Source organism: Leuresthes tenuis, unplaced genomic scaffold (genome assembly GCF_036924035.1).
Source record: "Leuresthes tenuis unplaced genomic scaffold, fLeuTen1.0.hap1 SCAF_13, whole genome shotgun sequence".
Lineage (NCBI taxonomy): Eukaryota > Metazoa > Chordata > Actinopteri > Atheriniformes > Atherinopsidae > Leuresthes > Leuresthes tenuis.
In genome coordinates this window covers 6,010,670-6,038,642 of record NW_027325367.1, presented here as the reverse complement: position 1 = coordinate 6,038,642, position 27,973 = coordinate 6,010,670, and the positions used below count along the sequence as shown (strand labels likewise).

Here is a 27,973-nt window from a genome sequence, read left to right as displayed (position 1 = left end):
TCAATTTTATGTAATTATTTATCTACTGATTGAAGCATATTTAGGTGGCACCTTTTTACCTTTTTTTAAGTTTTAACCTTTTTTATTTCACTTTTGGTGGTTTGTGAGAGAAAATTCCAAACCTTGGTCGTCGGGAGCCTGTAAATTACCAATGACACGGTTTACATTGTGTTTCTTGTTTCAACACAGAACATACAAACTTCAAACTTTATAACAGTTCAGTTGAAATATTCAAATTTGAAACGAGATTGCTTATCAGGTCCCCTTTGATAAATAAACTCCCCTGTGAGTTTCAGAAGACTGTAGTTAGTCGTTGCTTTGTTTGGCTCAGGATCAGACAGCACACACAAATGACAAAGAGTCGTTAATGCCTAATATGGCTAAATAACCATTAAAATGACAACATTTTTGCCTAACCTTAAAGCCTACCGTCCACCCCTGGGAAATCTATAAACAGGGATCATTCCAGAAAATGAAGGCGCCTTCTGGTGATTTATATTTGCATTTAGAAATGCACTCAGGGGCACCACATGTGAAGATGTGTATAGACATCTCAGCTACACATGTTAACATGTTAATGTTTAACAGGTGTCTGTTAAAACACACAAGCAAAAAAAATAAAGGGGAAAGAAAATTAAATGCTGCAAAAACATGTTGTGCAGCAGGTGTTGCATGACACCCTCTTGTTGGATAACGTTCCGATAATGTCTTCTTCTGGTATTCAAAATACATTTACATGAAGAAATTTACATGGAAGGAGAATCACTTCCCTCACACATTCTTTCCATCCCTCTGATAATGCTGAACACCTGTGCATCTTCAGCAGAGCAACAATCACAGCCATGTTGAAAGCAAAATTGATGGCACCCTTTTAAGACATGCGTGATTAACTTAGAAACGCTCTTTGCTAAATTTTGCGCTTGAAAAAAACGGAATCTCCCATTATCACAAGGCTGGATGCTAACATCCCTTTGCATCCTCACCTTCAGATGCAACATTACCGCTGCACCTCATTAGTAAATATTGATATAAATTTTCTTGTTTGCTGTTGTGGTGTATTGGGGATGGTTGCCTTCAAACAGCCTGTGTGTAGATAATGCAGGAAGAACTCTGCTGACACAGACTTGGTCGAACACGGAAACCTTTATTGTCAACCAGGTCCGTATCAGAATTACAGAATGATGCAAGTCTGGAGAGATGTGTCAAGCCAGGATTCCCTAAAATCTTGGCCTTACTGTGGATGCGCTCTTCATTAAGTAGACTCTTTCAGTTCTTAGTGACCTTGAAGATGTTGCATGTTCCCATCACCAAGCACAAAGCCCAGATATGTTGTGTGCATATCTATTGAGCCTCTTCTGGACAAACTAACTGGGGAGTGTGTTATTCTCAAAATGTCCTGATTTAGCCCGAGACTCCCCTACACAGCAGGTGGTTATCGGACCTCTTATCACTACGCAAAACAACTTTGCACAGGTGGTAAATATCAGACACTACACTGTCTTTTGTAAAACTGAGCCATAGAAGTTGACATACTTTGATAAAAGCCGTGCTCTCTGCTAAGTAATTCATCTCCTATTGAGGTAGTCTTCACTAATATTAACTGCAACATTTTTTATCATGAACCAAAGTGTGTCAACGGTGGTATTCAGCTAGTGACTCATGGAAATGCAGTAGATGAAAAATTTAAAGGTAGGTGTCCTGAGATAAGTGTCACTAAATCAAAGCAGAAACAGCAGACACCACTGGTGGAAACTGTAACATGGACGTGAGCTTTCAGCGTCACATTGATTTTTCACTCAGCTATTGTTGTGTAAGTGAACAAAAATTACTTCTAGGATCATACAGAGTAATTGTTGCAGCCTTAGGTAATTGCAGTCGCTTATGTAATAGGCCTCAGAGAAACTGCTTAGTTACAAAAAACGTCAAAGTGTGTCAACATGCAGCAGCAGTGAAATTCTTGTGGTTCCTTTACAACCGACAGAGCATACTTTACACAGTCAGAGGCTCATTAAAATCTCACTGCAGCTGCCAACTTCTACCAAGGAACACATGTGTCTTTCTTTTTGAGTAGTTCAGGGAGCCTTATGATGACTGGGCTCCTTGACTAGCAGACACAACTGTCTAGTCAGCACGCTGTAATGTACAGTTTGTCAGGAAAGGTGCGTCTCTAAATAAACATGGCATAAAAGTTAATGTACATTCTCAGATGATTCAGTCTCCTCGGTCCTCCCCGCTCTATTTGCAAACTGTTACCTGATTGAAGCGTTCCCTCCCTGTGGTCAGCCATGGTGCCCATCTATCTAGCTGGGCGGTGCTGCTCCTCACACTGCCTGAAAAGCCTCTGGTAAGCTGCCAAACTGCCTCACAGGATTGATATAAATGATACAGCTCTTGAAATACTTGCAAGGAGTTTTTCCTTCCTGTGGTCAGCCATGGTGCCAACTCATCTCGCTGGGTGGTGCTACTCCTCACCCTGCCTCAAAAGACTTTTCTCTGACAGCTTCCTCAGGAGTCTATAACGATATCATTGTAATATCAGTGACAAACACAACACTATTTGACAGCAATTAAGAAAACAACTTATATCTGCATTACAAAATTAACATGTGGGTCTGTGTGGCTTTGTGGGGAGATGAGATAAATTAATTTTTTAAAGCGACTGTGCAGTTGTGAGCCAGTAACATTGCATGATTGCTCTCACTGACACGTCAGTGTAACACAAAAAGATAACACAGTCTGACAGTCATGAAATTGTGTTTTTGCAGCAACAAGGTGATTCCCAAAGAGCTATTAGCTGAAAACTTGGCATATCTCAGCATGGTGTGCAGTGTTTCATTAAAACATTTGAGGAAACTGGACAAGTGGAGGACAAAAGAAGAAGTGTCAGGCCTAAAAAACTATCTACAGCAGATGAACAGGATCTGAAAGTGATGTCCTTAAGAAAGAGGAAAAAATCCAGCAAAGACCTGACAGGACCTGAGAGATGCATCTGGACCTTCAGCTGATCCATCTACTGTTGGCCCAAGCCTCATCAGAAATGGTCTCCATGGAAGGGTGGCTGTCAAGAAGCCGTTCTTAAGGAAGGGAAACAGGGAGAAAAGGCTGAGCTATGCCAAATGACACAAGAAGTGGACTGAAAATCAGTGGCAACAGGTCTTATGGAGGGATGAATCCTCCCCAGAGCCCAGACCTCAACATTATTGAAGCAGTGTGGGATCATCTGACAGAGAACGGAACAAAAGGCAGCCCACATCCAAAGAAGAGCTTTGGGATGTCCTTCAAGAAGCCTGGAGAACTATTCCTGAAGACTCCTTAAAGAAATGACAGAAAGCTTGTCTCAGAGGGTTCAGGCTGTGTTGGAGAATAAAGGAGCTCAGACCAAATATTGAATTTCAAGCTCGTTAGCATTATATGTTTTTGCCTTATTTACTGTATTTACCTTTAAGACTGTAAATAATTCAAGAAATTGCTGCACCTATTTCCTGTTTTTCTGGCAGATTTTGAAAGAATTGGGGTGATCGCTCAAGTCTTTTGCACAATACTGTTACCGGGTAACTAACTAAGGCTAAGCAAATTCCTAATTAATGAACAAAAAATTTTAAAAAAAACAAAGCTTATAATAATTATTTCACATCAGGTTTTGGTGTCACGCAGGACACAAACGATAGTTTGCTGAGTGAAAGTCCTGTGTTTGACACATTTGTTACCCACCTCTACACAGGAAGTGAAGCTAGCAAGAGCAAAAATGCCCTTTTAATTTGCAAATACAGAGCTGTAGTTGAATGTGAAAACAGGCTCAACCATGTATGATGCTGGGTTACATGTACAGACTGCCTTTGATAATTCATATTCTTGACAAGGTAAATGCTCAACATGCATCTGTGAATGTACTTCTTGCTGTAAATAAAGCTTTAAAGCATAGCAAACATGATGTAAGCTTTTCCTTCATCAAAACAAACGCACACAATTATTTTAAAACTTGTAGTTTTACGATAATGCACACCTCAGTTATTAATTTTGCAGAGAGAATGGCGTCTTGGCAAAATGGTATGATGAATTAAATTTAAGTGGAAATAATCTGATTTATTTTGTTTTACTTAGCAATTCAGTGTCTTAACACTAAATTACCCATGGGAGAAAATGTTCTTTTCGAATCTCTGAATGTATTTTTCTCTTCTGCTCTTCTTCCAGGACATAATTTGCCAGAAGAACACTGTAAGTAGACAAATAATTTTTTCTAGCCTTTGCTTTTCACACATTACTCACACATCGCGCATATTATGAGGTGCAAAGAATATGCTTTTTTTTACAGCATGCAGGGAGCACAGTATCCAATGCCTTATGTTTCTCTTCTCAGTGTAGCAAAGGTTTTCTCTCAAGAACCCCACTGTGGTTGAGAAGCCTTGATGAATGTTTGGATCAATGTAAAATATTTTCTCTTCCACTTTCAAGATGTGTTTGACCAGATGACAGCTGCCTAATGAAATACAGTCGCTGCATGTGCTGCCTTAAAAGGCACAAGCAGTTTTAAAATTTGACTTGCAACAAGTGCAGCATTCAAATAAGGTGCTGCTGTAAAGCCGAGCAAATCCTGTTCTTAACTGGCACAGATTGAACTTTAGTCCCTACCGAAATCAGTAAACTCATGTGATCTACCCCACTGAAGCATATTAGGTACTGATAGAGACGTAGTTTGGATTTTTTTATTTATGTTTAAATTACAAATACATTGTCAGAAGTCATAGATGTGTAATGTTGGACTGCTAAACACAGTAGGTTTCTAAACTTTTTGCCATTACTGAAGGGTTTAAAATTGGTCTAGCATGGCGTCCTCAAATGCTCGACCAAAAGCATGAATTAAAACAAGTTGAATTTAGAATGATTTAAAACAAAGAAAAGCCACAAAGGTTGTGTAGCTGAAAGTTCCTGTATAAATATGATTAAATTTAAACTACCGGCAGTATTAGTGACATTAAAGCAGAAGCAGGAGCGGGTTGATGTAGTCCAGGAGTCAATGCTCAGGAGTCACATGAAAGGCTTAGCTCCCTTAAGTGGCTTTTCAGAGTGGATGGAGCTGCATGAAACACACTGTCCTCTGACACTGACTCCTGCCCTGTGAGGAGAGCTGATTATCACTCCCAGTATCAGAGTGTGAGCTCACGTATCTCACTCATGTGCTCTCAGTGTTTTTGTCCTGTCTCTTTCCCGGTTGTATTAAGGCCCTTGAATTCCCTCAGCACCAGTCTGTGCAACCTTAACTAACCCTCTGTGTTTCTATAAGTGCTCTTAAAGTGCAATACTGGATTTGGTTTTTTTTGTTCAATCCCTTTGATGTGATTGCAGGTTTTCCTGATTATCACAATTTTGTATAAATTTGAATACATATTTCTTTCTTTTGATTAAAGATAAGAGTAAGCAATACAGGAAGTTAACAAAACTACCAAAACTCCTAAATGTTGTGCATATTGGTAGATTTACCTCTTCCCAGACATATTGGTTGAAGATGCAACATCTACACGTACGAGGTAAACAGCAACCTTCGCATTTAGCTATTGAACACCAGTATGATCACTCAAAAATGAGTTTTGCCATAAGATGTTATCTTTCTACTTAATAATATGATAACATCTCCATTCAAGTAACTTAAAGGCAACGTTTGCGCAGCGAATTCAGCTGTGCTTACATGTACAATGATCTCTGACAAAGAAAGTCAGAGGAGGAGAGCAGAGTCAGTGTCTTGGACATTTTCTCATGAAGTCCACAGTGTTGCATGCATGTATACTGGGACAAAGATTAAATGGCCAGTTAAATGGCCAACCATCACTCAAGTCTGAACTGCGTATTTAACCATGCAGACTGACTGCTCATAAACCCTTTACATGTCCCTAATTTAAGAAATGATAAATGTTCCTTTAAGTCTACACTATCAGAGGGATGAAAGTTAACAAAACCAATAAATCTGTGGTCCAGACAGTCTGCGACTTAAAGCTTTATAAAAGCAGGGTAGCTTTAGATTCATGTCCTAACTTTAAATATTGTTTTAATTAGCTAACAAGCAATTGCTCTCAACTACCCTCTGTGTGGTTGCAAATTACTTTAATTGTTTTAGAGAATACTCTGCAGGTGTGAATGTTTCTGATTCCCCTTTAGTTTTAAAAATGTATTTAACTGCCTGCCATCAGAATGGAAATTGCAATGGAATAGGTTATTAGCCTCCAGTTGTGTGTGTCTCAATTGATGTGATTTCTTAGACATTTATTCCCCTGTGTTACTGTGCACATTGAGTTTTATCTGAAGTCTGAACCCACAAGTACAAACTACTGGAGCTTTAGTTCATATTTGAAATGAGACTGGTTCCTCCTTAGGGATTTAATGATTGCAACATTTTAATAAACTCATAACAGTGGCTTGTGGTCTGGCAGTGGGTGTCTGTGCGAAGGTGAGTGATGCTGCTCCCATTACAATCCTGCTGTCGCTACAGATGGACAGATGGATCATGGGCAAGGCTAACACACCAGATGAATCACTTACTAAATAACTGACTCATTCTGTAAGTAACATTCACCAGATTCCCCATGAGCCAGTTGTCACATATGTTTCAGCTCTGTAACATCTTACCTGTAAATGACTGGTGATCAGATGCCCCACAGCCGCTCTGAAATATGCAGGTGCTTGTGAAAGCATACCTGCCATCTGATCCCCATGATGCCAGGAATCACACACACAGAGGAGCTAATAATAGCGGCAGTATTTCGCAACCTGTTACACTTTAGAGAAACAAGGGTCAGGCATTTATGTTTTTTAAAGGCGTGCACCACAGCAGCTGCAGCTGGTGATGTCATAAACCACTGTTGCACAGAAGGAAGTAGTTATCCTCGTATGGCTTTCGTTGCCTCTACACTGTGCCTTCCTTTCACTTCCTTTTTTCTGTTGGCGTGAAAGCAGCAGCAATGTGTTCTCTCAAAGCTGTCTGAAAAGCTGAAAGCATGATAGAGTGTTAGGCTCAGGATGCAGCTGGGTTGCAGTCCAGCCACCTTTAGATGCCCATGTTGTGTGTCACCACACATCTGACATATTTGGGACAGCTCTCCTTGAAAACAGCATTTCTTGAGAATAATGATTATTGATTTTCTGCATCTTTTTTTCTCTTTAAAATGTCTGTAAACAGCACATGCACATTTCCGCTCCGTTTATTCACCAGGGCGGGCTAACACTGCCGGCTCATCATGACCACTGCTGTATAATGAGATGTTCAAACGAATGCAAAGACATAGTAGAAAAACACAGATGTCTGGAATTAAATGTAAATTAAATAATACAGCTAAAACTGAAACAAACATGGGCCAAAAATAGTTCCAAGTACCCCAGCTGTAGGAAATAACAGGGTAGAGCTTTGCATCAGATGAGCCACCACACTTTGGTTTCTGCTTGATTTTCTTGTGCACTGAGTTGCATGAAAATGTCAAATCAGTCTGTAAGTGTTTGTGGTTATAAAAAAGCAGCATCTAATGGGGGTCTCACCACTGATGCAGATCTCCCCTCCTTGCAGCTGTCTTCAAGACTGACTCACAGAAGACATCACCACATAAATACAATTGTCTCTGCAGACAGATGCAAGATTAAGCATTGTGTTGTTACTTTAAACCGTCAGAAACAGAGGAAACAGCTAAGACTTCCTCCAAGCAATCTGCTTCCTCCCTATGCTGTGAAATGTTTTTACTTTACATTGTCTATAAGATTGGTTTCACAGAGTGTTTGTTAGATAATTTATGCAAGTTGAATGTTTAAAAAAAAGTATGCATTGTGTGCTATGAATGCACAGGCTCTGTTGTACATAATATGCCTGCTAACAAAACTTAATTATCTTAATATACTTAATATAACTGCAAATTGCATCATAATATGTAAATGTCTATATACAAATAAATATATTATATCAAAAAAAGGATGCACATGATATGAAGCTACCAATTGTGTTCACTTGCTGTTAGTATTTGTACTCAATGTATGTTTTTATTTGCAATATCACTGGTTCTTCTTCACACATTGCCAACAGGGTCATACGGGAAGAGTTCTGACATCCAAATCTGTGGCTGTGTTTTCTCTACAGACATGCTCAGCTAACTACACCTTCATCCCGTACATGGTTACGCCCCACAACAAGGTGTATTGTTGTGAGGGCAGCCTGATGAAGGGCCTGACGGAGCTCATGCAGCCCAGCTTCGAGATGCTGCTGGGGCCCATCTGCATGCCCCTGCTGGACCGCTTCATCCAACTGCTCAAAGTGTCACAGGCCAACTCCCAGTGAGTATGTTGTGTGAACTGAAGCAAATGCTTGCATTTTGTATGTATGTGTGTGTGTGTTCTCTTTTCATCAGTTTTCATGCTGTACGTCTTTTGTTTTTATTATATTGCAAAGATGCTGAAGAGTTTCTTACTTATGCAAATCGACAAAATATATGAAACGGTAATGCAGACCTTACATCACATTTATTTAGGATGTTAAGCAATACAAACATCCTATTTTTTACTTTTGTGCAGAGGAGAAGTAACTATAGGCGGGTTTCTGTACATTCTAAACAGAGATGCATGCACAACTGTGAAATAAGCAGTGCTTATGGGAAGTTCCTAAGCAGAGATGACGAGACACTAAACCGCACCCACCACCCAAAAGATGGATGGAAATTTTTCAACAGTCCAAGGTTATAAATCGCTTTGCTAAGAGCACAAGACTAACAGTCCACGCCATTACAGTTCAGACACTCCCAAACGTAGTGAAAGTCTCAGCAGCACCCACTTTGTGTCTTAAAATGCAAAACTCTGATCCCGTGTCACAAGGTTTCCTCTTCTATCTGCAGAGAACAGAAATCTACTGAATGTATCTAAAGATTAAATTAACTGTGCTTCACAGAGACGTATGTATTGAGCCATGCATGTGCTCACAATAACATACATAAAATCCAGTCGTTTGGGATGATGTCATATTTTTTAAAAGGTCCAGTTCTCTGGATAATTTGTAAACCTTATCATCAGTTCTGTGAGTATAATGACAATGATAATTATAATTATTATCCTGGTAATTATCATCATCATCTTTATTGATATGGCACTTATATAAAACTTTTACTATCAATGGAATTACATAAAATCAGAATTGAGGTAGCAGGCAAATACGATAATAACAGAATAACAAAAGAAATAGAACAGAACAAATCAATTGAAAGAAAAAACAATGAAATGCCAGATGGAGTTCACTGGGAGAGTAATTAGCTATAAATGTATAGGTTCCTCACTATAACTGTGTGAGGAAACACTAACACTAATAGTAAAGTAATGGTTTGAGTAAGAGGAAGCCAATGAGAAAACTATTTAAAGCATTTCCTACCAACACAAAGTTCCTCTTCAAGTAATCTAACATGTTACAAATTATAGGGCCATTCTATATGTGTGAATGGTCCAAAAGTTTTCATTTTACTGTATATCTTTGACCTAATTATAAAGGGGAAACAATATTCAAAAGGTTGGCTTATGTTTTTGTGCAAACCAAGGGAGATCCGGCTGATAGATTATGTCAAATTTATATAGCACCAGATCACAGCAGTCTAATTCAAGCCAATTAGAGTCCAATTCATTGTAATCATTATCCAATCAAAATGAGTCGAATTCATACATACAGAGCCAATTCAAGAACAATTTCCTCACTAAGGAAACCAACAGATTGCAACGAAACTTCTCTTCGGTCCAATCTCTCGTCTTGAGCGTGCATGAGGCGACTGTGGAGAGGAACGACTCCCTTTTAACAGGAAGAAACCTCTGGCAGAACCAGGCTCAGGAAGGTGGCCATCTGCCTCGACCAACTGGGGTTTGAGAGGACAGAAAAGAGGGGACAACATACACCATTTGCACCATTGTGACTTCTTGATAAGAGAACAGTTGAGCTTGCAGTGCTGGTTTGCTGGTTAAAGCAGCACTGATGCATTATTTTCATTTCAAAAGGCCTTTGATTTACAGTCCCACTCTTTTTATTTGCACTTGCTGTAATTATCTGTGTGTGTATCCCCCACCTTTGACATGCGTGGAGATCTTCATTTTGAAAAGAGATATTTGTTACAGCTGCTGGGGTTTTGTTTGATGCTTTCCTGCCAACAGGCAATGCAATAGTCAGTTCAAGCTCAACTCCAGGAATAGCGTCTCAGGTTTTTCACACAGAAAAGAGAGACTTCGTCTCCTGGAGACCAACGTGCACCGAGTTTTTAGCCATTACTGTATCTGACTGAAATGCATTTAGTATATTTTATGTAGGACATCTGTAACGACTACTTACAGCAAATTAACATGGGATTTTAATAATGTCAGCGTTTACTGTTTGGGCTGCCCTGCAATGAGTGAAGTGAGGTGTTTTAGATTATCCACACAATGTCAACATATGGATGTTTAGTTTTTAACTAACTGAGTTTCAGTTTGCTAACTTACATTTGGCATGTATTTGTGGAATACCCACACATGTATTAAATGTGTGTTTGCTTTGCAGCTTTCCGTACGTATGTTTCCCCCCTCATGACTACTCGTACTTGATAAGCAGGAGGGATGCTCTATTCTGCCCTTGATATAGCTGAACTGGCTAACTGGCTTGTTTAATGTTTTGTCTTACTGCTTTGCATCCTAATAGGTTGCCCAAATAAGCTTCAAAAACCCCTTAATTGTTGTCGATTACCTTCAAAATCCTCAAAAGGTTTCGGATGGTTTCTATAAGTAAAAGGAATTTAGTTTGTGTGGATTCTGGAAATAGCTTCAGAGCTCAAAATGACACAGTCAGTCCTCATATCAGAAAGTCTGTATGGTCTGTATGGTTGTATTGTGTTAACTTGCGCTGATGCGTTCTTGACCAGGACTTCTTTACAAAGAGATCATTAATCCCAAAGGACAGTTTTCCTGGTTGAATAAAATGAAAAACATATATTCATCAAATGATGAGCAATGAGAGGAATATTTGCACATTTTAAATGCTAATAAAACAGACTTTTATCATTCACTCTGTCCAACCGTCTTCCTTTCTTTCTTTATCTATTTAATCTATCACAAAGCTTTCTAAGATATCTCATAAGCTCTTCATGTACTGTGTTTGTCAATCTGAAAAGTAATTTGTGACTAAATTGAGTTAAAAGTGCAGTATTACAAATGTTGATAATATTTCAAATATATTCTCGTGAAACTCATTTAAAGGGAAATAGCTTTGATCTCACTGGAGAGTGATCTGAAGTTATGTAAAACTAATTATGTCGAAATTTCTCCTCCAGGAAATCCTAAGCTTTGTGAAATAATTAGTCAGGTCTTAATAACGTTTTTGCTCAGATTATCGAGAAAAAAAAATCCATTCTGGCACAGATCATCAACTTCTTGTCAGAGGAAGCTCTATCATGGCATAATAAAGCTGTGGTAGATTTAATATGTATTGTTATGCAATATACTTTTAAGCAGTTTATCTCTGCATGTTTTTTGCGTTTCAGTCAGTATTTCCGTGAGACGATTCTGAATGAGATCCGCAAAGCTCGGGAGCTTTACACCGGCACGGAGCTGGCTGCCGAGCTGAGCCGAATCCAGCAGCGGCTGGACAACGTGGAGTGCCTTTCAGTCGATGTCGTCATCAACCTGCTTCTGACGTACAGGGACATCCAGGTACAGCTGTGCAGACGTGTTGTACGCCAACATAAGCCCTTTCCTGACATGGCATACAGAACGCTGTTTGCTTCATCAGTCTGTCAAAGCAACAGCGTTCAGTCACATTTTCAGTCATTTTTTTACCTGACCTCTGACGAATCTCTTGTACAGATGGTCACATTTATTCCATTAAAGATGCTCTATTCTCAAAAGGAAAAAGTCATTTCAGACCACTTTTCGAGAGCTTGAAGCAAAGCTATTGATCCACTTTTGAAATCTTTTAGAAATCTTTTACTACCTTTTAGTGTCCATTTTGTGGTGGCACTCACTTCCAGATCGTCCCACTTACCGAAGGCATTGCACAGCCTCATGAATCATTAATTCGAACAATAAGCATTGAGGATGTCCTGAGTTATTCAACATCCTGTGGGTCTTGTGACTATATGCAAGTATAGGAACAAAAGTATGATGAAGAGGCCACTCGGTTATTGAAGTGCTTTTGATGTTAAGCAGACAGTTGAGTCTCAGACCGACATCAGAGACTCTCCCTCCAGGCTCAGAACATTTAGCACATGTTTAGGCGTCATTTGTGCAGAAACACTCCAGTCCCTCACTGCTTACACTAACAACAATAAGGGTGACAATAAAGCGAGAGCTCATCAGCTTGTTCTTTACATACCTTGTAGGATTATGAATCCGTCGTGAAGCTGGTCGAGACACTGGAGAAGCTGCCAACTTTTGACCCCATGGCTCATCCACATGTGAAGTTCCACTACGCCTTTGCACTGAATCGGTAAGATAGTGAGCACGCATGACACAGTGATGCACCCTGTGACACATGACCACCTACCAGCCCGCCTACCCATGCAGGCATACTGACTCAGATGCACAAATAGTTAACGTGACAAATGAAAAGGTTGAGTCTCTTAGAAAGTTAGCTTGGAGGTATGTTACACAGTAAATAATGCGGTTCCTTGGCATGTAAATGATGTGATGACTTAAATTTACATGTATGAATTTATTCATCCACACCAAAATGAAACAAGTTGTTTTATAGCGTTAAATTTGTTTCAGCGTTTGCATTTGTGAGCCTGAGAGATGAGCTGCTATGTACAAATGCACTTGTGTGAGCAAATTAAGTTTTATTGAGTTTAATTGATTGAATAGGTAGCAAATTCTGTACTCAGGTGACATGTTAAACCATAGCAGCAATTCTTCTTGTCTTTGAATATTGTTTTGCCAGTTTTGAACTTTCTTGAAACTGGCTTGAACAGAAAATTGAATTTCAAAATGACAGATTACAAGCTAATTTTGAGGAGGACACCTTGTTTTCTTTTCAGTGCCTGTCATTTAAAAGCAATTACACACAAGGTTTCCTGATATACAAAATAATGAGCTCTTTCTTTGTCTTTTTTTTGTGCTTCCATCTATCAGGAAGGTACATGCGTAAAGTTTCATTTTGGCAGAAGTGAAAACCAGTAATTTTCTGTTATAAGGGCTTCCAGTTAGGAGTTTTCAGTCTCTCAACAAGACCTTTTTTCTTTTAAAATGACTGCAAATTCTAATTTGTAACTGTTCAGCTCTGGAACAAGACAGATGTACAACACAGGAGGTTTTGGCTGCCTGTTTTCACCAGCTGACTTTTGTGTAAACTTCCTGCGGTTTCCATGCTGCATCTGCTTCAATCAGCAATAAAGCATTCTGCTTTTTAATTTAGCAGCAACTGGAAAATGTTTTAGCCAAGATGTCTGTGTTAGGTAGTTCCAGTCTGGCCCATTCACACGATAATGTTTTCTGTTTGCGATCTCAAGGTAGCATGCTGACACATTTTGTGCAACAAATTCAAACAATAAGTGTTAATGACAGAAAACTTTCTAAACTGTAGAACAAAGCAGCATGAGCACAGACACAGCTGTTGGAGTTCTTGTGTGCCAGTTTACCTCAACAAAGCAGGATGACTCATTTTACCTACAATAGCTGTTAGACAACAGGAGGTGTGTGGTTTAGCTTGTCTATGTTGAGCAGAAAAAATCATTTTGTTAGACAGAAGATAAATCGTTTCAGTTGGAAAGTAGTTTGATCTCTGGCATGAGTGGAAAGTGTTAAAAATGTTGCAATCAAAATGTATAAACATCTAAATACAAGTAATTTAATAATCATGCAGTATTGCCCATTCCAGAAATATATTTTGATATATTTGAATGTAATGCGCATCAGAAGTTGTATTTTGGATTTTTTATTTATATTTGAGAAGTGTCCCATTATATGTCCCATTATATTGAGAAGTACTGTACTGGTATTAATGTAAAACTGAATATAGATATGGAATATTAACGCTTTTTCATAGTATTTCATCAGTGTTTTATTACAGTGCATACATTTGGTTTTAGACTCATCTTAAAACTGACTTTTTTCCCCTTAATTCATCCACAATTTTCCACAAAAAGAAGAAAACCTGACCTTTGTAGGGTTAGGATTGAAATATCCTGTTTCTGGTGCCAAAGTATTTAGAACATGACTTAGTCTGGCAGCAATTGCAGCCTCAAACCTTCTTGGAAATCATCCAACAAGCTGGGCAGACTTTCCTTTTGCAGTTTTTCCCATTCTTTATGTCAGAAATGTTCAAGCTCATCGAAGTTGGTTGTGGAGTGTTTGTGCACAGCCATTTTTTCAGGTCTCTCCAGAGACATGGTTCAGGTCTGCTTTCAGACAACAGAGTTTTAATAAGTTTCCTTTGTGTTATGTTTCCAGTAGAAAGTGGCAAAGGTTTCCTTTCAGAATTGCTCAATATGTCATTGCATTTGTCTTTACTTAATCCTCACTCCATCTCTGGTCCTCTCACAGAAACACATCCCCACAGTCTGATGCTCTTGTCACCATGTTTGACTTTAGGGATGGTATTAATAAGCTGATCCCAGATGCCTGGTTTCAGTCTCACAGAAATAACTCTGATCTGAGAACGCTTCACATGTCCAATAACTGAGCCATTGGTACCAAACATCATAGCTGAGTTTATGTGCCATCAAATGTGAGACCTTATATAGACAAGTGTGCCTATCCTGATTATATCCAATGAACTGAATTAAGTAAAGATGGAATCCTGCCAAGATGAAGAAAGATCAGTGACAGATAAGATGCTCATTAGTATATCAAAGGCATCATAATAAAAGATCCTAATACATATTTCCTGACAGCATTCCTACTCAAATTTGATTATCAACAGCAGGGACTTCCAGATACTGATCTTTCACCTTTATATTTTGCATGCGTTTTGTATCAGTGTGTTACTCTGTCTCAACTGGAAAAGTGAATACACATCCACTTTATTTTCTTTTACATTTAACCAGTGAAGTTACAGTGTCAGCGCTCGCTTTTAAAATGAATGGTTTGTCAGATGATGCATAATATGATTGAATTAAAAAGCTTTCTATTTAAGAGTGCAACTAAATTAATTCAGTCTTTGAAGTGATGTTGTATAAATCATTACCCTGGCTGTTTTATTGAGCTCTGACTCAGTAGGATTCAGCCCACAGTAACCCCTGATATTAACAATATCTAGCCTTAATAAGAGCTTAATCACTGATCTGAAGTAGGTGCCCTGCATTAGAATAATCTGCCGGGTTGAAATGGCCTCAGCTTCAGGCACATTGGTGTTAAACAATGAACAGGAGCCTGTTGCTTAGGACTCGTTGGTGAATGCCTGACAGGAGCGAGGAAAGAATGTCCACTATGCAAATATGCATCTGCTCACTGGACAGAAGAAAGCAGGAAATGGAGAGCTGCATGAGGATCCTGCAGCCCTGGGCGCTGTTCCCACTGGACGGTCTCCATGGTAATACCTGTCAGCTTCTGAGCTGTATTTAACATTTGTGCCCCGAAGAGCAGCCATTATCAGGGTTTTCTTAGTAGTCTTTTTCAAAACATAAGAGTTCTGCAGTAAGTCGTTCAAAGTAAATGGAAAAATACTTTCTATAGTCTGGCCTTGCTCTTGAACACTACGACAAAGGGTTTTCTAATCTGACCTCCGTATTGGAAAGACATTATCATTGATTGCACCCAACAAAAGTTTTGCAAACAAAATCTTTTATGCTTTGATAATTCCATGGTTATTGGTGACTTCTGAGAAGAGAAACTATTTGTAAGATGGAGAAAATGGTTTGAAGCAAAGTAATTATTTAAAAAAACGTGCCAGAAAACCACCAAACTTTTATTGGACTTTATCTGGTTCAACCAATAAGCTGACAACTGAGTTTATGAATAAGCACAAGTTTGAATCAGGTCATTGATTTATGTTAAAGACCTGTTGGACGTAAATTTATTTGGTCCTTCCGTTGATTCTGTTTTATTGTCCATATTAAATTGTCCCTCTTTTAAGATGTTGCAGATCCTTTTATAGTACAAGAGTCCTTCTTGTCTCATTGTTATTTTCTAATGGGTTACTCATTATAGAGACTCTAATCATTATTTCCTCACAGTGAGTTATATGGGAGCCTGTAGCACTTTAATGATGCCTGCAGTGGAGCCTCACATTGCTAAAGAAAAAAGCAGTAATTCTTTTAATGAACTTAATAGTCTCTGCAATATGAATTTGTTTCATAATGGAGTTGTCTCTTTGTGGTATTGTGCATGCGTCACTTGCAAATAACTTATTTCAATTAGGTCTTTTTATAACCATTATCTTATCTGACTCATCTGCAGATAAGTTTTAACTAATGATTCTTCAGAATTGTACAAAAATGGTTAATTATGTTCTGCAAATATGATTTTTACCATCGATATGCACCATTTCAATTGTTATACAAAATGCTTGGAAAATACGTTAACACCTGTAGGGACTTTTTTCATGTTTCTTTAGTGTGTAAAAGCAGGTGTGCAGAAGAACGTGGCAACGTGTGATATCATGTTAGTCAGTGTTTGCCGAGTCTGAGGGTTGTAAGTTTGAAAACTACATTTTTTAGCAGATCTCTGCACTCGCTGACTTCATCCCCACATGAGCCTAGTAGTTGAATTCACTGCCGCTTAACTGTTGGTAGTTGTGTTGCATTATTGGTATCTTTCCATTGGTTCCATATTGGTTCCTGTTGTTGGTATAACATTGTTATATTATTTTTTAACTGATTAAGACTGCATACAGCATATATAATTATGTGCTGCACTTTTGACTACAACTACATGAGCATCTCCCTTCAAAACCCCTGAAATAAGCTAAACATTCATTTTTACAGGCTCAGTATGAATACAAACATTTGCCTCTAAAAGAGGCAAAAGGTTACTTGGAGATTAAGACGATGTGTATTAATCACTAATACCCATAAAATGTTTACATGCCTGGATCTTTGCTCAAAGCTCAGATGTCTCAGATGTGAATTGAAAAATGTGAGGAGTTTTATTCCTTTCTGACATGCTGCTTTTTGTTTTGTGTGTGAGTGTAGGAGGAACCTGCCGGGTGACAGACGGAAAGCCCTGGACATAATGCTGCCCCTGGTGGAGGGGGAGCAGCAGGTAGCATCGGACATCTACTGCCTGGTGGGACGGATCTATAAGGACATGTTCCTGGAGTCTCACTTCACTGACACACAGAGCAGAGACAGCGGCACACTTTGGTGAGAGCGCCTTAGAGGATGTCAGTGCGTGTGTGTTACATTTCTCCCCAGTTGGCCTTCCAGAAACTGAGTCACCGAAAAATATTGTTAGAAAAAATTCTTCGAAGGACAAGATGAATAATAGCCATGGTGACTCACTGGATTGTGGCACCCCAGTACCAAGAGCCTGCCAAGAATTGTTACCTAAATACAAAATTCCATAATAGCGATTATCATAAATGTAAACTATTTGTTGATAAAGAGAATTACAACTCTTATTCAACAGAATGAAAACAGATCGTCTGTTCTGACAACCCTCTGTAGACTGAAGAATTTAACACATGTTAAAGCAAATGTGCAAAATCATGAGGACGAGGATCGAGTCCTGTCATCTAAAACCAAGAGGAGTTGTGATTGTAATACTTAAATTATTGAAGGTTTAAAAAGTTTGAGGCTTCAAATGTTTAAGAAAGTCGTGATTTCGGTTAGTATCAGCACTGCAGTCAGCTGATGGTAACAGGAAGTGGTAATAGGGTAATGTAATTCTGCTTCTTATGGGCAAACCATGTTTGAATGAAACAGCAAACAAAAATATATGAACAGCTTTAAGTTTTCTACCTTTTGATACAATAATAAAGATACAGCCAGTCTATTTTTAAACTAGAATACTATGATTCTAATCATTTAACATAAACCTTCATCCTTATGAAGGAAAATCATTGCAAAACCTTTTTTCTTTAATGGGAAACTCTCTAAATGATAAGCTGGCATGACTCAGAGTTGCCAATAAACAAAAAAAACATGTAAAAGGGAAAACATTTATGAGTGGAATACTGTGTCAATGTTTTCTGTTGACAGATGACTTAACAGAAGTTAAACAAACAGTCAACACTATGGCTTACACAGTTTCAAAAACAATATTGCTTATTTTTTCATACATAATTAACCTCAAAATTTCTCATTTCACCTCATTGTGAGTCTCAACTGCTGTTTTGCTGCTCTCTATCTTCTTTATTTCACATGTATGTGAATGTCTCATCGGCTCGTCTGTGTTTCTCCACACCACGCTGTGCCTGAACTGCTTGGCTCACCTCATTATGTGTTTTTCCTGGTGGCTCGAGCAGAAACGTGAACATATAACAGCTTGTGTGCCCCGAGCGGTCTTGGTCACAATACTGGCTTGTTTCACTGGAAAAACCCACAACTTGAAAAAGCATTTGCATGTTTATGGATATCTATAGATCTTCTAATACTAAATGTGTAGTTGTGAGTAATTGCACACAAAAAATATATATTTTGATTAGCAGAGACTAATTTTTAGTAGTTTCATCAGTATGTGGAGAAAAACCTTAAATTTGATTTTCACAAAATTGTGTCAGTAAATGAAATATAATGAAATATCATGAGGATAGTCCCTGCCTCCCTTCCGTTTTAATACTGTGTGGGCTTATATACTGTCTTTATTGTAAGCATTCATCTCTGTGACAGTTAGTAATGAGGCATCATTGGTTTTCTTGTAGAGATCTTATTGTTAAACACACAGTTGTAAAAGCTTGTAAAATCAAATGGACAACATTAAGATTAATAAATGGGCCAAAAGCCCTGAAGTAAACATTGAAAATACATTTGGAATGGAGTAAATTGTATGAGTAAAATGCATGTGGAGCGTTTCAGGCACCTTGTTAAATTCTTGACTAAAAACACAGAATCAGCTCAAATTTAAAGTTTGGTTGTAAAAATAAAGGGAAATAAGGAGAGTTTGTGTCTCAAGTTTGTCGTCTTTTTATGAGCATGGTTTTAAAGTGAGCTCATGTAGGCTGACATTAGCTAACGAGCATCACCTTATAACGGAAGCATATTATCATCATCTGGAAATTGCATTTAATATTTCATATCTTTATTGAGAATGCTGCTTAGATAATCAAGCTTCTGTCTGGCTGTTTTTCACCTCCATGTCCCATTTTGGCTCAGACCTCTAATAATGTTCACACCCATTTCCACAACAGAACAGATTGGTCATTAGATAAATTAAATTTCTTGTTATTTGGGGGTATTCACAGTTGCTGTTTGGCGTTCTGTGGCCCCAGCTCAATATGGCTGTAATTGTTTTTCCATCTTGAAGTGTCTTTGAAAGCCGGGGGAGCCCGGTGAGGCCATGCGTTATCTCAGAGGTGTGAGAGATTTGTCGTGACGCATTTCTTGGAAGAACAGTGTTTATTGAACTCATCATTTTGTTCTCCTCTCAGGTTTAAAAAGGGGTTTGAGTCAGAGCCAACACTACATTCTGGTATCAACTATGCTGTTCTGTTGCTGGCAGCTGGACACCAGTTTGACACGTCTTTTGAGCTTCGCAAAGTTGGTGAGTAGACTAACTTGTGGGTTATTGAACTCTAATCTGTCTCTGAAAGTTCTTCATGATCAGTCATCTTCATCCAGAAGAAGAATTTCTTTTTTTTTTTTAAACAGAGGTAGAACTAGACTGTTGGCCTCCATATATGGAAATCTTCATTGGTGAAAGTTAATCAATGTGTTTATTTTTTGAAGGACATGTAACATAAAATTAACATATAATGGAGCACTCAATGTGCTTGAGGGCATACCTTTGGGTGCCTGAGGTCACTACCAGATAAAAACACAACCCTGGCATTTTGTTTTGGTTCCTATTTAAAATGTGTCATTCAGTGAGCTGTTCACATTTAAAAGGAAACAATTGTCGCTGTGGCCTCCAGTTATCCAGCCTCCTTCCTCTGTATCTCCACCTAACTTCATCTTCAGATAATGCTGTGTCACTCTACCTAGGAAGTGGGAAGTTCAGTCTTTTTGTTTTGTTATTGAGATCAAATCTCATCATTAGTTATCTAATTGATTTAACTGAAGAATGAACTGGCTAATAATTCTCTACCGCTACTTTGTTTAATAAATTATATCCTGACAAGGAAGTCTGACTTCTGAAAGATGTTCTTTGATTTTTAACCAACTGGTTTTAAACACTGGTGAATTATTGGCCATTCTGGCACCAGTTCTTAATCTGAGGAATAGAGCGACATTGATGTGATTTGGGGAATTTCAATGTTTTCAGTGGTGTTATTAACTAGCCAGCATCCGCCACATTCTGTGGTGCACGTTTTAACAACTTGAGCTAGTTTGACATGTGTTTTGTACGTGAAAGAGGGCTTTTTAGCCTACCAGCTGTCTGTGGATCAACTGCACATGAGGTTAATGTAAGATTTGACAATAAAACTGCTAGTCAAGTATTCTTATATCAGTTTGGTGTGTAGTCTGAGCTCTAAGGCTATTTATTGCCTGCTGTCATAACATAACAGTGTGCTCCAAAGGTTACTAAGTACTACAGATCTAAAAAAAATGCACAGCCTGAGGCAGAGAGGGACAGAGTGGGGTCCACCGGGTCACATCACAGCCTAAAATGATCCCCTTGAAAAGAAGTATAAATTAATGGAAGAAAAAAGAGCTGCTGTCCTGTCTCTCTGTGTTATTTTGACCAAAACATGTCACAGACATTTCGCAGGAAATTGTGTCAGCCTGTAAAAAAAATAGCATAATATGTCTCCTTAAATGAGATCAGCCTGGATTTTTTTTGGGAAATGGCTGCCTCTCTAACTTCTGTTTTCACAAGAAATGTTTGACTATGCAGAACTAAACAGCACACCTTTATTCATTTTATGGGAGCGTGAGACAGCTCTAGCCTTATGCTTCTTGTTGTAGCTACAGTATTTTGGTGTTAAACAATCTTGTAAGCAAACATAAATACAATTCAAACTGCTGTGAGGCTTTGTTAAAAATTATTTTATAGGGCATCCAGATCATAAATGTCATTAAATAATGATGAATATAACCATTTGATAACTTTTATATGAAGCAATTTGGAGAAGACAACCAGAAAACGGTGCCAAGCAAAGAAATCTTTCTATAGTACAGTGATTTTAATTGAAAGAATGTGGACATGCCCTGCAAATTTTTATTTTTAAACAATAACAAGCTTTAATGCTTTAATGAGTCACTGTTTCCCCTGCTGGGATTTCATGTCTTCCATATCTTGTAATAGAAAGCTAAAGACTTTAGTATCAGATGCTGGAGAAAGAATAGACTCTCTCACATCCTTCGCTCTAAGTTTTATTCTAAGACAATTTATTGGTTTGTTTGTGCAAATCCTGCTTTGCATTCCATTGTATAAGATGTACATCATCCAGTTTATCAAGCTGCTGTTAATGCAAAGCTACATATAATGTGAATAACTGGTGAATTTTGTGGAGCACCTTATAGCAAATGTGTAAATGGGTAACTGTTTGCTGCCATGTTCTGCTGTAAAAAGTTATCTCTACTAACAACAGCTGTAGATGACAGATTGTATGGCTAAAACTAATTTATTTTGGCTCTATATTAGTCTTCAACAAGTCAGGATGGGAAATATCTGCTTTTATAGTTGCTAAATGTTCACCAAATATTGCCTGTGTCTATCTGCCTCTTAGTGCTGAGTAGGTGCAGTATCAGAGATTGGTTTCTTAGAGCTTTTGTGGCTGAAAGCAGCTGCCTGCAGCTTCCTATATTAATCCCACCCTCCATCCTTCTATATACAGCTCACTACTCCATATGGCCCTCCCTGTCTTGCCAAATGGCAGATTTCTGCTGCAGACTTTGCAAAACATGTATGTGATGCTTACCTCAGCAGTTCCCCTTACATATAATAGCAAATTGTAAAGCTAGATCACTTTGTTGCAATTCAAGTATGGAAATATTTGTTGAGCTCCTTCTTGCAACGGTATTTGCTCAGCTATGGCCAGACTATCCTACAGCCCAAACAAAAGAGATGTTGTGAGTTTTTTATTTTTGTTTTCTAGGAGTTAAGCTGAGCAGCCTGCTGGGTAAAAAAGGCAGCCTGGACAAACTTCAGAGTTACTGGGACGTGGGCTTCTTCCTGGGCGCCAGCATACTGGCCTGTGACAACACCAGGGTCATCCAGGCTTCTGAGAAACTCTTCAAGCTCAAAGCCCCAATCTGGTGAGAGCACAGATAAGATGTTCTCAGATTAGCATGCTGAAAAACACATTTTAGTCCAGCTTTGTCTCCACTGGCGTCTATGTCATTGTGATCTGAAGTGTGCTCTGTTGTAATTGCATCCATTAAGTGAGCACTTGTTGTATTTCACATCAAGAAGGGAAAAACTCCCAGGAGACTGTGGTTGCTCTCTTTAACAGCACCTCTCTGTGATACATGAACTGAAAGCAATTTCTTCTGCACAACAGGAGACATGAGTAGGAATTGATTACCATTTGCACTTTTTACATTGAAATTGGTTGGATATTGAATTACCTACGCATTTCTGCATCTTTTGTCACCTAAACTGAGCTGCCAATTTGACTGTATTTATCTGGATGATGCCAACAATAGGAAATTTTAAAATGAACAGAATTTCCTCATACCATTCTAATATAAACAAGATATTGACGGTGGAGGAACAAAGTCCAAATTATCTGAGTTACATGATTACAGACGTCTCATGCCCTAGCAGAAACATGCCCTAGCAGGGAATTACAATCAAATTGTATTGTTTGTTATTTGAATAGTCTTTAATTCTGCTCATGGGTTTAAATAATTTAATATCACCGAAAATTTGATTATACCTTTTAAAGATTTGTTGTATCTCTGAAATTTAGTAAGATGTGGTGATATAGATATTTGCCGTATGACTTTATTGTTGTTTGTATTTGGGATTGTTTCCAGGTATCTGCGCTCGCTGGTAGAAACCATCTTGATCTACCAGCACTTCAAAAAGCCCAGCATGGAGCCGCCAGCCCCAAAACAAGAGCTGGTAGACTTTTGGATGGACTTCTTAGTGGAGGCAACCAAAAAAGACGTCTCCTCCGTTCGTTTTCCTGTAAGTGACATTTGAGTCCCAAATGTTTATGTGGAAACAAAAGGAAACTGTTGCTGATTGATTAAGTGTTTGAAATACATTAATCACTACTGCAGGTGTTGATATTGGAGCCTACTAAGGTGTACCAGCCTTCATATTTGTCCATAAACAAAGACGTGGATGACAACACTGTGTCTATCTGGCATGTTGCTCCTGATGACAAGGTTGGTGTATGTCTACAGTAACATCTCAATATTTACCTTTCTTTGACCTTTCTTTTGATATATTTACTTAGAGTTCCTAACTGCTTTTAGTATTCTGCATGCAGAAATACAATGTTCACCATGCAGGTGTTTTAGCATACACTGCTTTGAGTGAAACTCTTTTTTTTATCAGAAAGGGAAGGTAACGGGTGATGGGATGTATTTAATGATATCTTAGCCACACAAGATGCTTATCTGTGGTTTGCTTGCAGGTGTATAAATCATACATTAGCACTTTGAAAAATAGTTTTTGTTGTGATCTTGACCGTCACAGTATCTGATTTTAACTACACAACTGCTGGCCAAAAGCATTCATTGTTACAATTTTATTGCAATATGGCTAGAAACCTTAGAAATATATATTGCTATCAGACTAATTCATCGTTTTGACACTTGAATTACACTCAAAATATGAGTCATGTCAACTCTATTTATATTTATTTATATTTTACAGCAGAAGTTAACCCAAAATGCCTCCTTTTGAGGGCACTGAAATAAATCAAATCTGATATAGATAAGAGCCATTTTGAGCTGCTTAAGAATTTAAAGATATTAGATTAAAATCATGACAAAGTAGGTTAAATCAGAAACAGAAACAAACAAATCAGAAATTAAATTATTCAAGCTAATGTAACAGATGATTAATGTTCGATGGAAGGAATTATAAAAGTTGAACAAAATTCAATTATATTCAATCATGTTTTGATTTTATTAGCTGGGATCAAATCGTGATATTATCAGATGTGTATTTTCAACACTGTGACTATTATATCTAATTCTGTAAAAAAAAATTGATAATAGACTAAAGCGCCCTTTAATACATTTTTTCCTCTGTCCTATTATTGATTATCTTGTTTCACATCACTGTTTACCTACACAAGATGTGAGTAAAGAGGCTCCTCAACTTAAATTGATCCTTATCAAGATGCTAAACAAACTACAAGGACTTAACGTGTTCCTTTATTTCTTGGGCTATAATAAATTAAATTAAGCTTCTGATGAGGTGTAATTACTGAAGTCACCACATTTTGGATAATGCTCCCAAGGCAGCCTTCAAAGCCTTCAAAGCTCTCCCAGAAACCGTGAATGACTTTGTGTGTTTTGATCTCCTGCAGAATAAGGGGATACATGAGTGGAACTTCAGTGCCACATCTGTTCGAGGTGTCAGGTAGGTGTCTGCTACTTTTATTTTAAGGATAGTTCATTTCTCAGGCCTCTTAGTCAAAGTCTGAGTCTTTTTAAGATGTGCCAAAAGCCCTTTGATGAGTTTCTGTCAGAGTTTGTTGTGTTTATCGGTGCTTCTGGTTCATTGTCTGGAACATGCTTAATGAAGGATCTATATTAACTGGCAACTCTTCAGTATATTTAGATTTACTCATTTGACAGATCATTCAGGTCCATTTAAGATTAGAAAAAATTATAGCGTAATTAATTTTTCAGTGTTATTTTCACAACCTTTTGCATAACCCAAGTGCCTATTGTTTGATTCATTGAGCATGGAAAGAGCTAATGGAAGCATTCGTTATTTTCATAACTACATTTTGTTGCAGATCGGAATAACTTTTGTTTGAATTGCTACTCTTGTGCATGTCACATGGGTGTGAATTTATAGAGGTATAGAAAATAACAACAGTCTCTAAGTTTGGGAATTTATTGTTCACATTATAAGACTTGGGGGACCCGTCTAGTTTCCTGTTGTGACCATGATTTTACCTATCCATCATCAGAGTCTTGGGAGTCACTGAGCTCTAGGCAAGCAATCACATTTCACTAAATGTCAAACTAGTGCTTTAAGGTGCACAACACAACCCTTAAGTCCCGTCCCACTATCATAGCATTATCTCTGCCCCATGTTTTGCTGTCTTCTTTTTACTGCAAGCGTCTACATTTCAAAACAAACAGAATTATATTTGAACAGGCTGGGAAACACTGCACCAGATACTAATCAGGTTCAGATGCATACAAAGGAATTTCAGTTTATTAGAGTGTAATTTTTCTAAGACATAGAAATATTCCAGGGCCATATATGCAAACAATATAAATAGAATTCCTGCTAACTGTATATACTTTATGCAAGAAGTTACAGTAAGGGTGAACATATTTATATGCACGTGTCCAAGCTCGCACACTTATAGACAGCAAATCAGAACACACAGGTTTCAAATTATGTCCTTCCTATTACCATCACAGTGCAGCATGGACAGCTTTCATGATTTTTTGCTCTGCGCCTATTTTTCCACGGTCCTCAAAGGAATTCAGTGTCAGATCGGAGAGAAGTGGAGGGCTGTGCTCGCATGTTGCTAGGGAACGACTCATTCTCTGTGCCCACTCAGCCTGCAGACAGTCAGCAGGACACAATGGCAGCTTTGCAAGCTACAATACGACCACACATACAGGCAGCCTGGCTCAGCAGATCTGGCCTTGGCACGCTAATAAAATGGACAAGTGCTCATCTTGCTGGATAAAAGTTAAAATTTACCATCTTTTCTGCAGCAGTTCTGCATTGTTTAATGTAAGAAAAACTTGAGTCTCACTACACTGTGTTCCTAGCACTGTATACAGTATATATCAGCAAGTAGTAATAAATAATATATCACAGCTGTATAGGTTTTCTGCATTTTAAGATTTATTTTTAGAATTCATTTAACTGTGGACCTTTTCTCTCCAGCATCTCCAAGTTTGATGAGCGCAGTGCTTTTCTCTACGTCCTTCACAATGCAGAAGATTTCCAGATCTATTTCTGCACAGAGATGCACTGTAAAAGGTTGGTCTGTTACTTTACACTCACAGCCACAGCCGGCAGAAATAATAAATCCTCTCTGAATGTGATTACACTTTCTCAGCAGCCATCTCCCGCCACATTAAAACAACAATTTAAACTTAATAGTCAGAAATCTGAAGTTAGATTTGAAAGCTGAGGACATTTGTCAAATGTATTTATTTAAAGGGATTTAAAAGTCTCGTGGGGGGGTTCTTACGAGGTTATATTAAATATAACAAAAAAAACTAAATCTGAAAACCTGCAGCTGCATGTGAGAATGAGAATGTCTGAATCAGTTCACTCAGATACAAGATTTGTGCACACTTTACAAGAATTGTAATAAAAGTGCCTAAAGATATGTGATAATGTCTGTTAAGTTGTCTGTTATGAGCGAACACAACACTGGTTCATTTCTTGAGCAAAGTGCCTTTTTTGTCCTTGAATGATTTGTTGAAAATTAGTGAAAAAGAAGCCAGTGTTCAAAGAAAAACTTTAAGAGAGCTTCAGAAAGCCCGGAGAACTATTTCTCATGACCACTTACACTTAATTACAATAATTTTTAGCTGCTTGGAAGCACAATATAAAGAAATGAGGGGTGAATCGAGACTTTTGCACAGAACCGCATATGAAATAAAAAGCATTCATCTGTGCAATTAAATGAGAGGCCTCATCAACCTTGATGCTCTTCCACGAACAAGATTTCTTGAGCACAGTCTTTGTATCATATCCCACCTCCTGTTTGCTCTTCACAGGTGCTTCTAAGGTGGTAACAATGTGTCACTCTCAAGTTATGTTGTACAGGTGTGAAGAGGCAACTCCAGACTTTATTCTCTGTCCGGACTTCATGTGTGAAAATGGCTGCAGTGAGTGCATCTTTCCTCTGGTTTTGTCCATCCTTTTAACAGTTCAAGCACTCTTGTCAGCTCCGTACACTGGTGGGAAAATTCTCACTTTTCCACCGTCACGAGCACACCTTGTTTCATTTTGGCACCATCATGTTCTTTGCCGGCTGCTCTTTGAAGCGGTGCGTTCAGACTTGCGACTCTCACATCTGAGGCCTCCAGTGCCATTATGTGGAGTGTGAGAGTCAGTGAGTCATGCCTGCTGTTGCTATTATGCTGCTCTCATTTTGTCAGGAGTGACATTGGGAAAAGAGAGGTAAGAAGAGGCAAAATGGAAGTAAGAAACAGATGAAAGGTGGTTGAATAAGCAAGAGATTGAGAGTTATTGTGTTTGTTCATGCATAGTATGACTGGCATGTGTGCAAAAGACCACTTGTTTTGCTGACGACTGGCAGGCATGCAGTGTGTGACAGCGTGATGAAACGTGTTAATTCACATCTTGTGCAAGCAGTAAAGGTCACTGTATGTATGTATTGTGTGGGAGGTGTTCATGTAAACATACTGTGACCCCTTCAGGATAAGAGGTTGATTTTCAGTTTTAATTTGATGCAGTTGTTGTTGAGCGGGGAAGGAATTAAGCCCCTTGTTACAGCCATGAACGGTATCCTTTTTTCCCAAATATGGATGCAGTCAAAAGCCATTTTCACACATGAACACTGGAGATGTTCAGAAGAATATGCAAACAATTTGAGATCCAGTCTTTTTTCACATTTGCTGCTCACACAAGCACATGACAGCAGGAGGTTTTCTGCTGGAGATGTGCTCTCCCAGCTATAAATGCAAGGGAGGTGTGGGGGATGGCAGTCTAGAGCACGCAGGAGGCAGTATGTGATGCAGAAATGACACTTATGTTTTCTTTACAACATGTTAAGAATAGCAGATGAGGCTCCTTATGCATTTATATGAGTACTGTATGCTTCTGTACATATCCACAA

At 38.4% G+C, this 27,973-nt stretch overlaps 1 protein-coding gene across 1 annotated transcript in view; it reads left to right on the top strand.

Annotated features, from left to right (window-relative positions):
- Positions 1–27,973, top strand: part of map3k5 (mitogen-activated protein kinase kinase kinase 5) — a 67,892-nt gene that overhangs the window by 18,631 nt on the left and 21,288 nt on the right. The window contains exons 3-13 of the mRNA XM_072362757.1: positions 4,192–4,215; positions 8,111–8,304; positions 11,508–11,676; positions 12,345–12,451; positions 17,091–17,261; positions 19,487–19,599; positions 22,097–22,256; positions 22,980–23,133; positions 23,229–23,336; positions 24,491–24,543; positions 26,044–26,139. Of these exons, the coding sequence (XP_072218858.1) occupies positions 4,192–4,215; positions 8,111–8,304; positions 11,508–11,676; positions 12,345–12,451; positions 17,091–17,261; positions 19,487–19,599; positions 22,097–22,256; positions 22,980–23,133; positions 23,229–23,336; positions 24,491–24,543; positions 26,044–26,139 (1,349 nt within the window). The remainder of the gene's footprint in view (positions 1–4,191; positions 4,216–8,110; positions 8,305–11,507; positions 11,677–12,344; positions 12,452–17,090; positions 17,262–19,486; positions 19,600–22,096; positions 22,257–22,979; positions 23,134–23,228; positions 23,337–24,490; positions 24,544–26,043; positions 26,140–27,973) is intronic.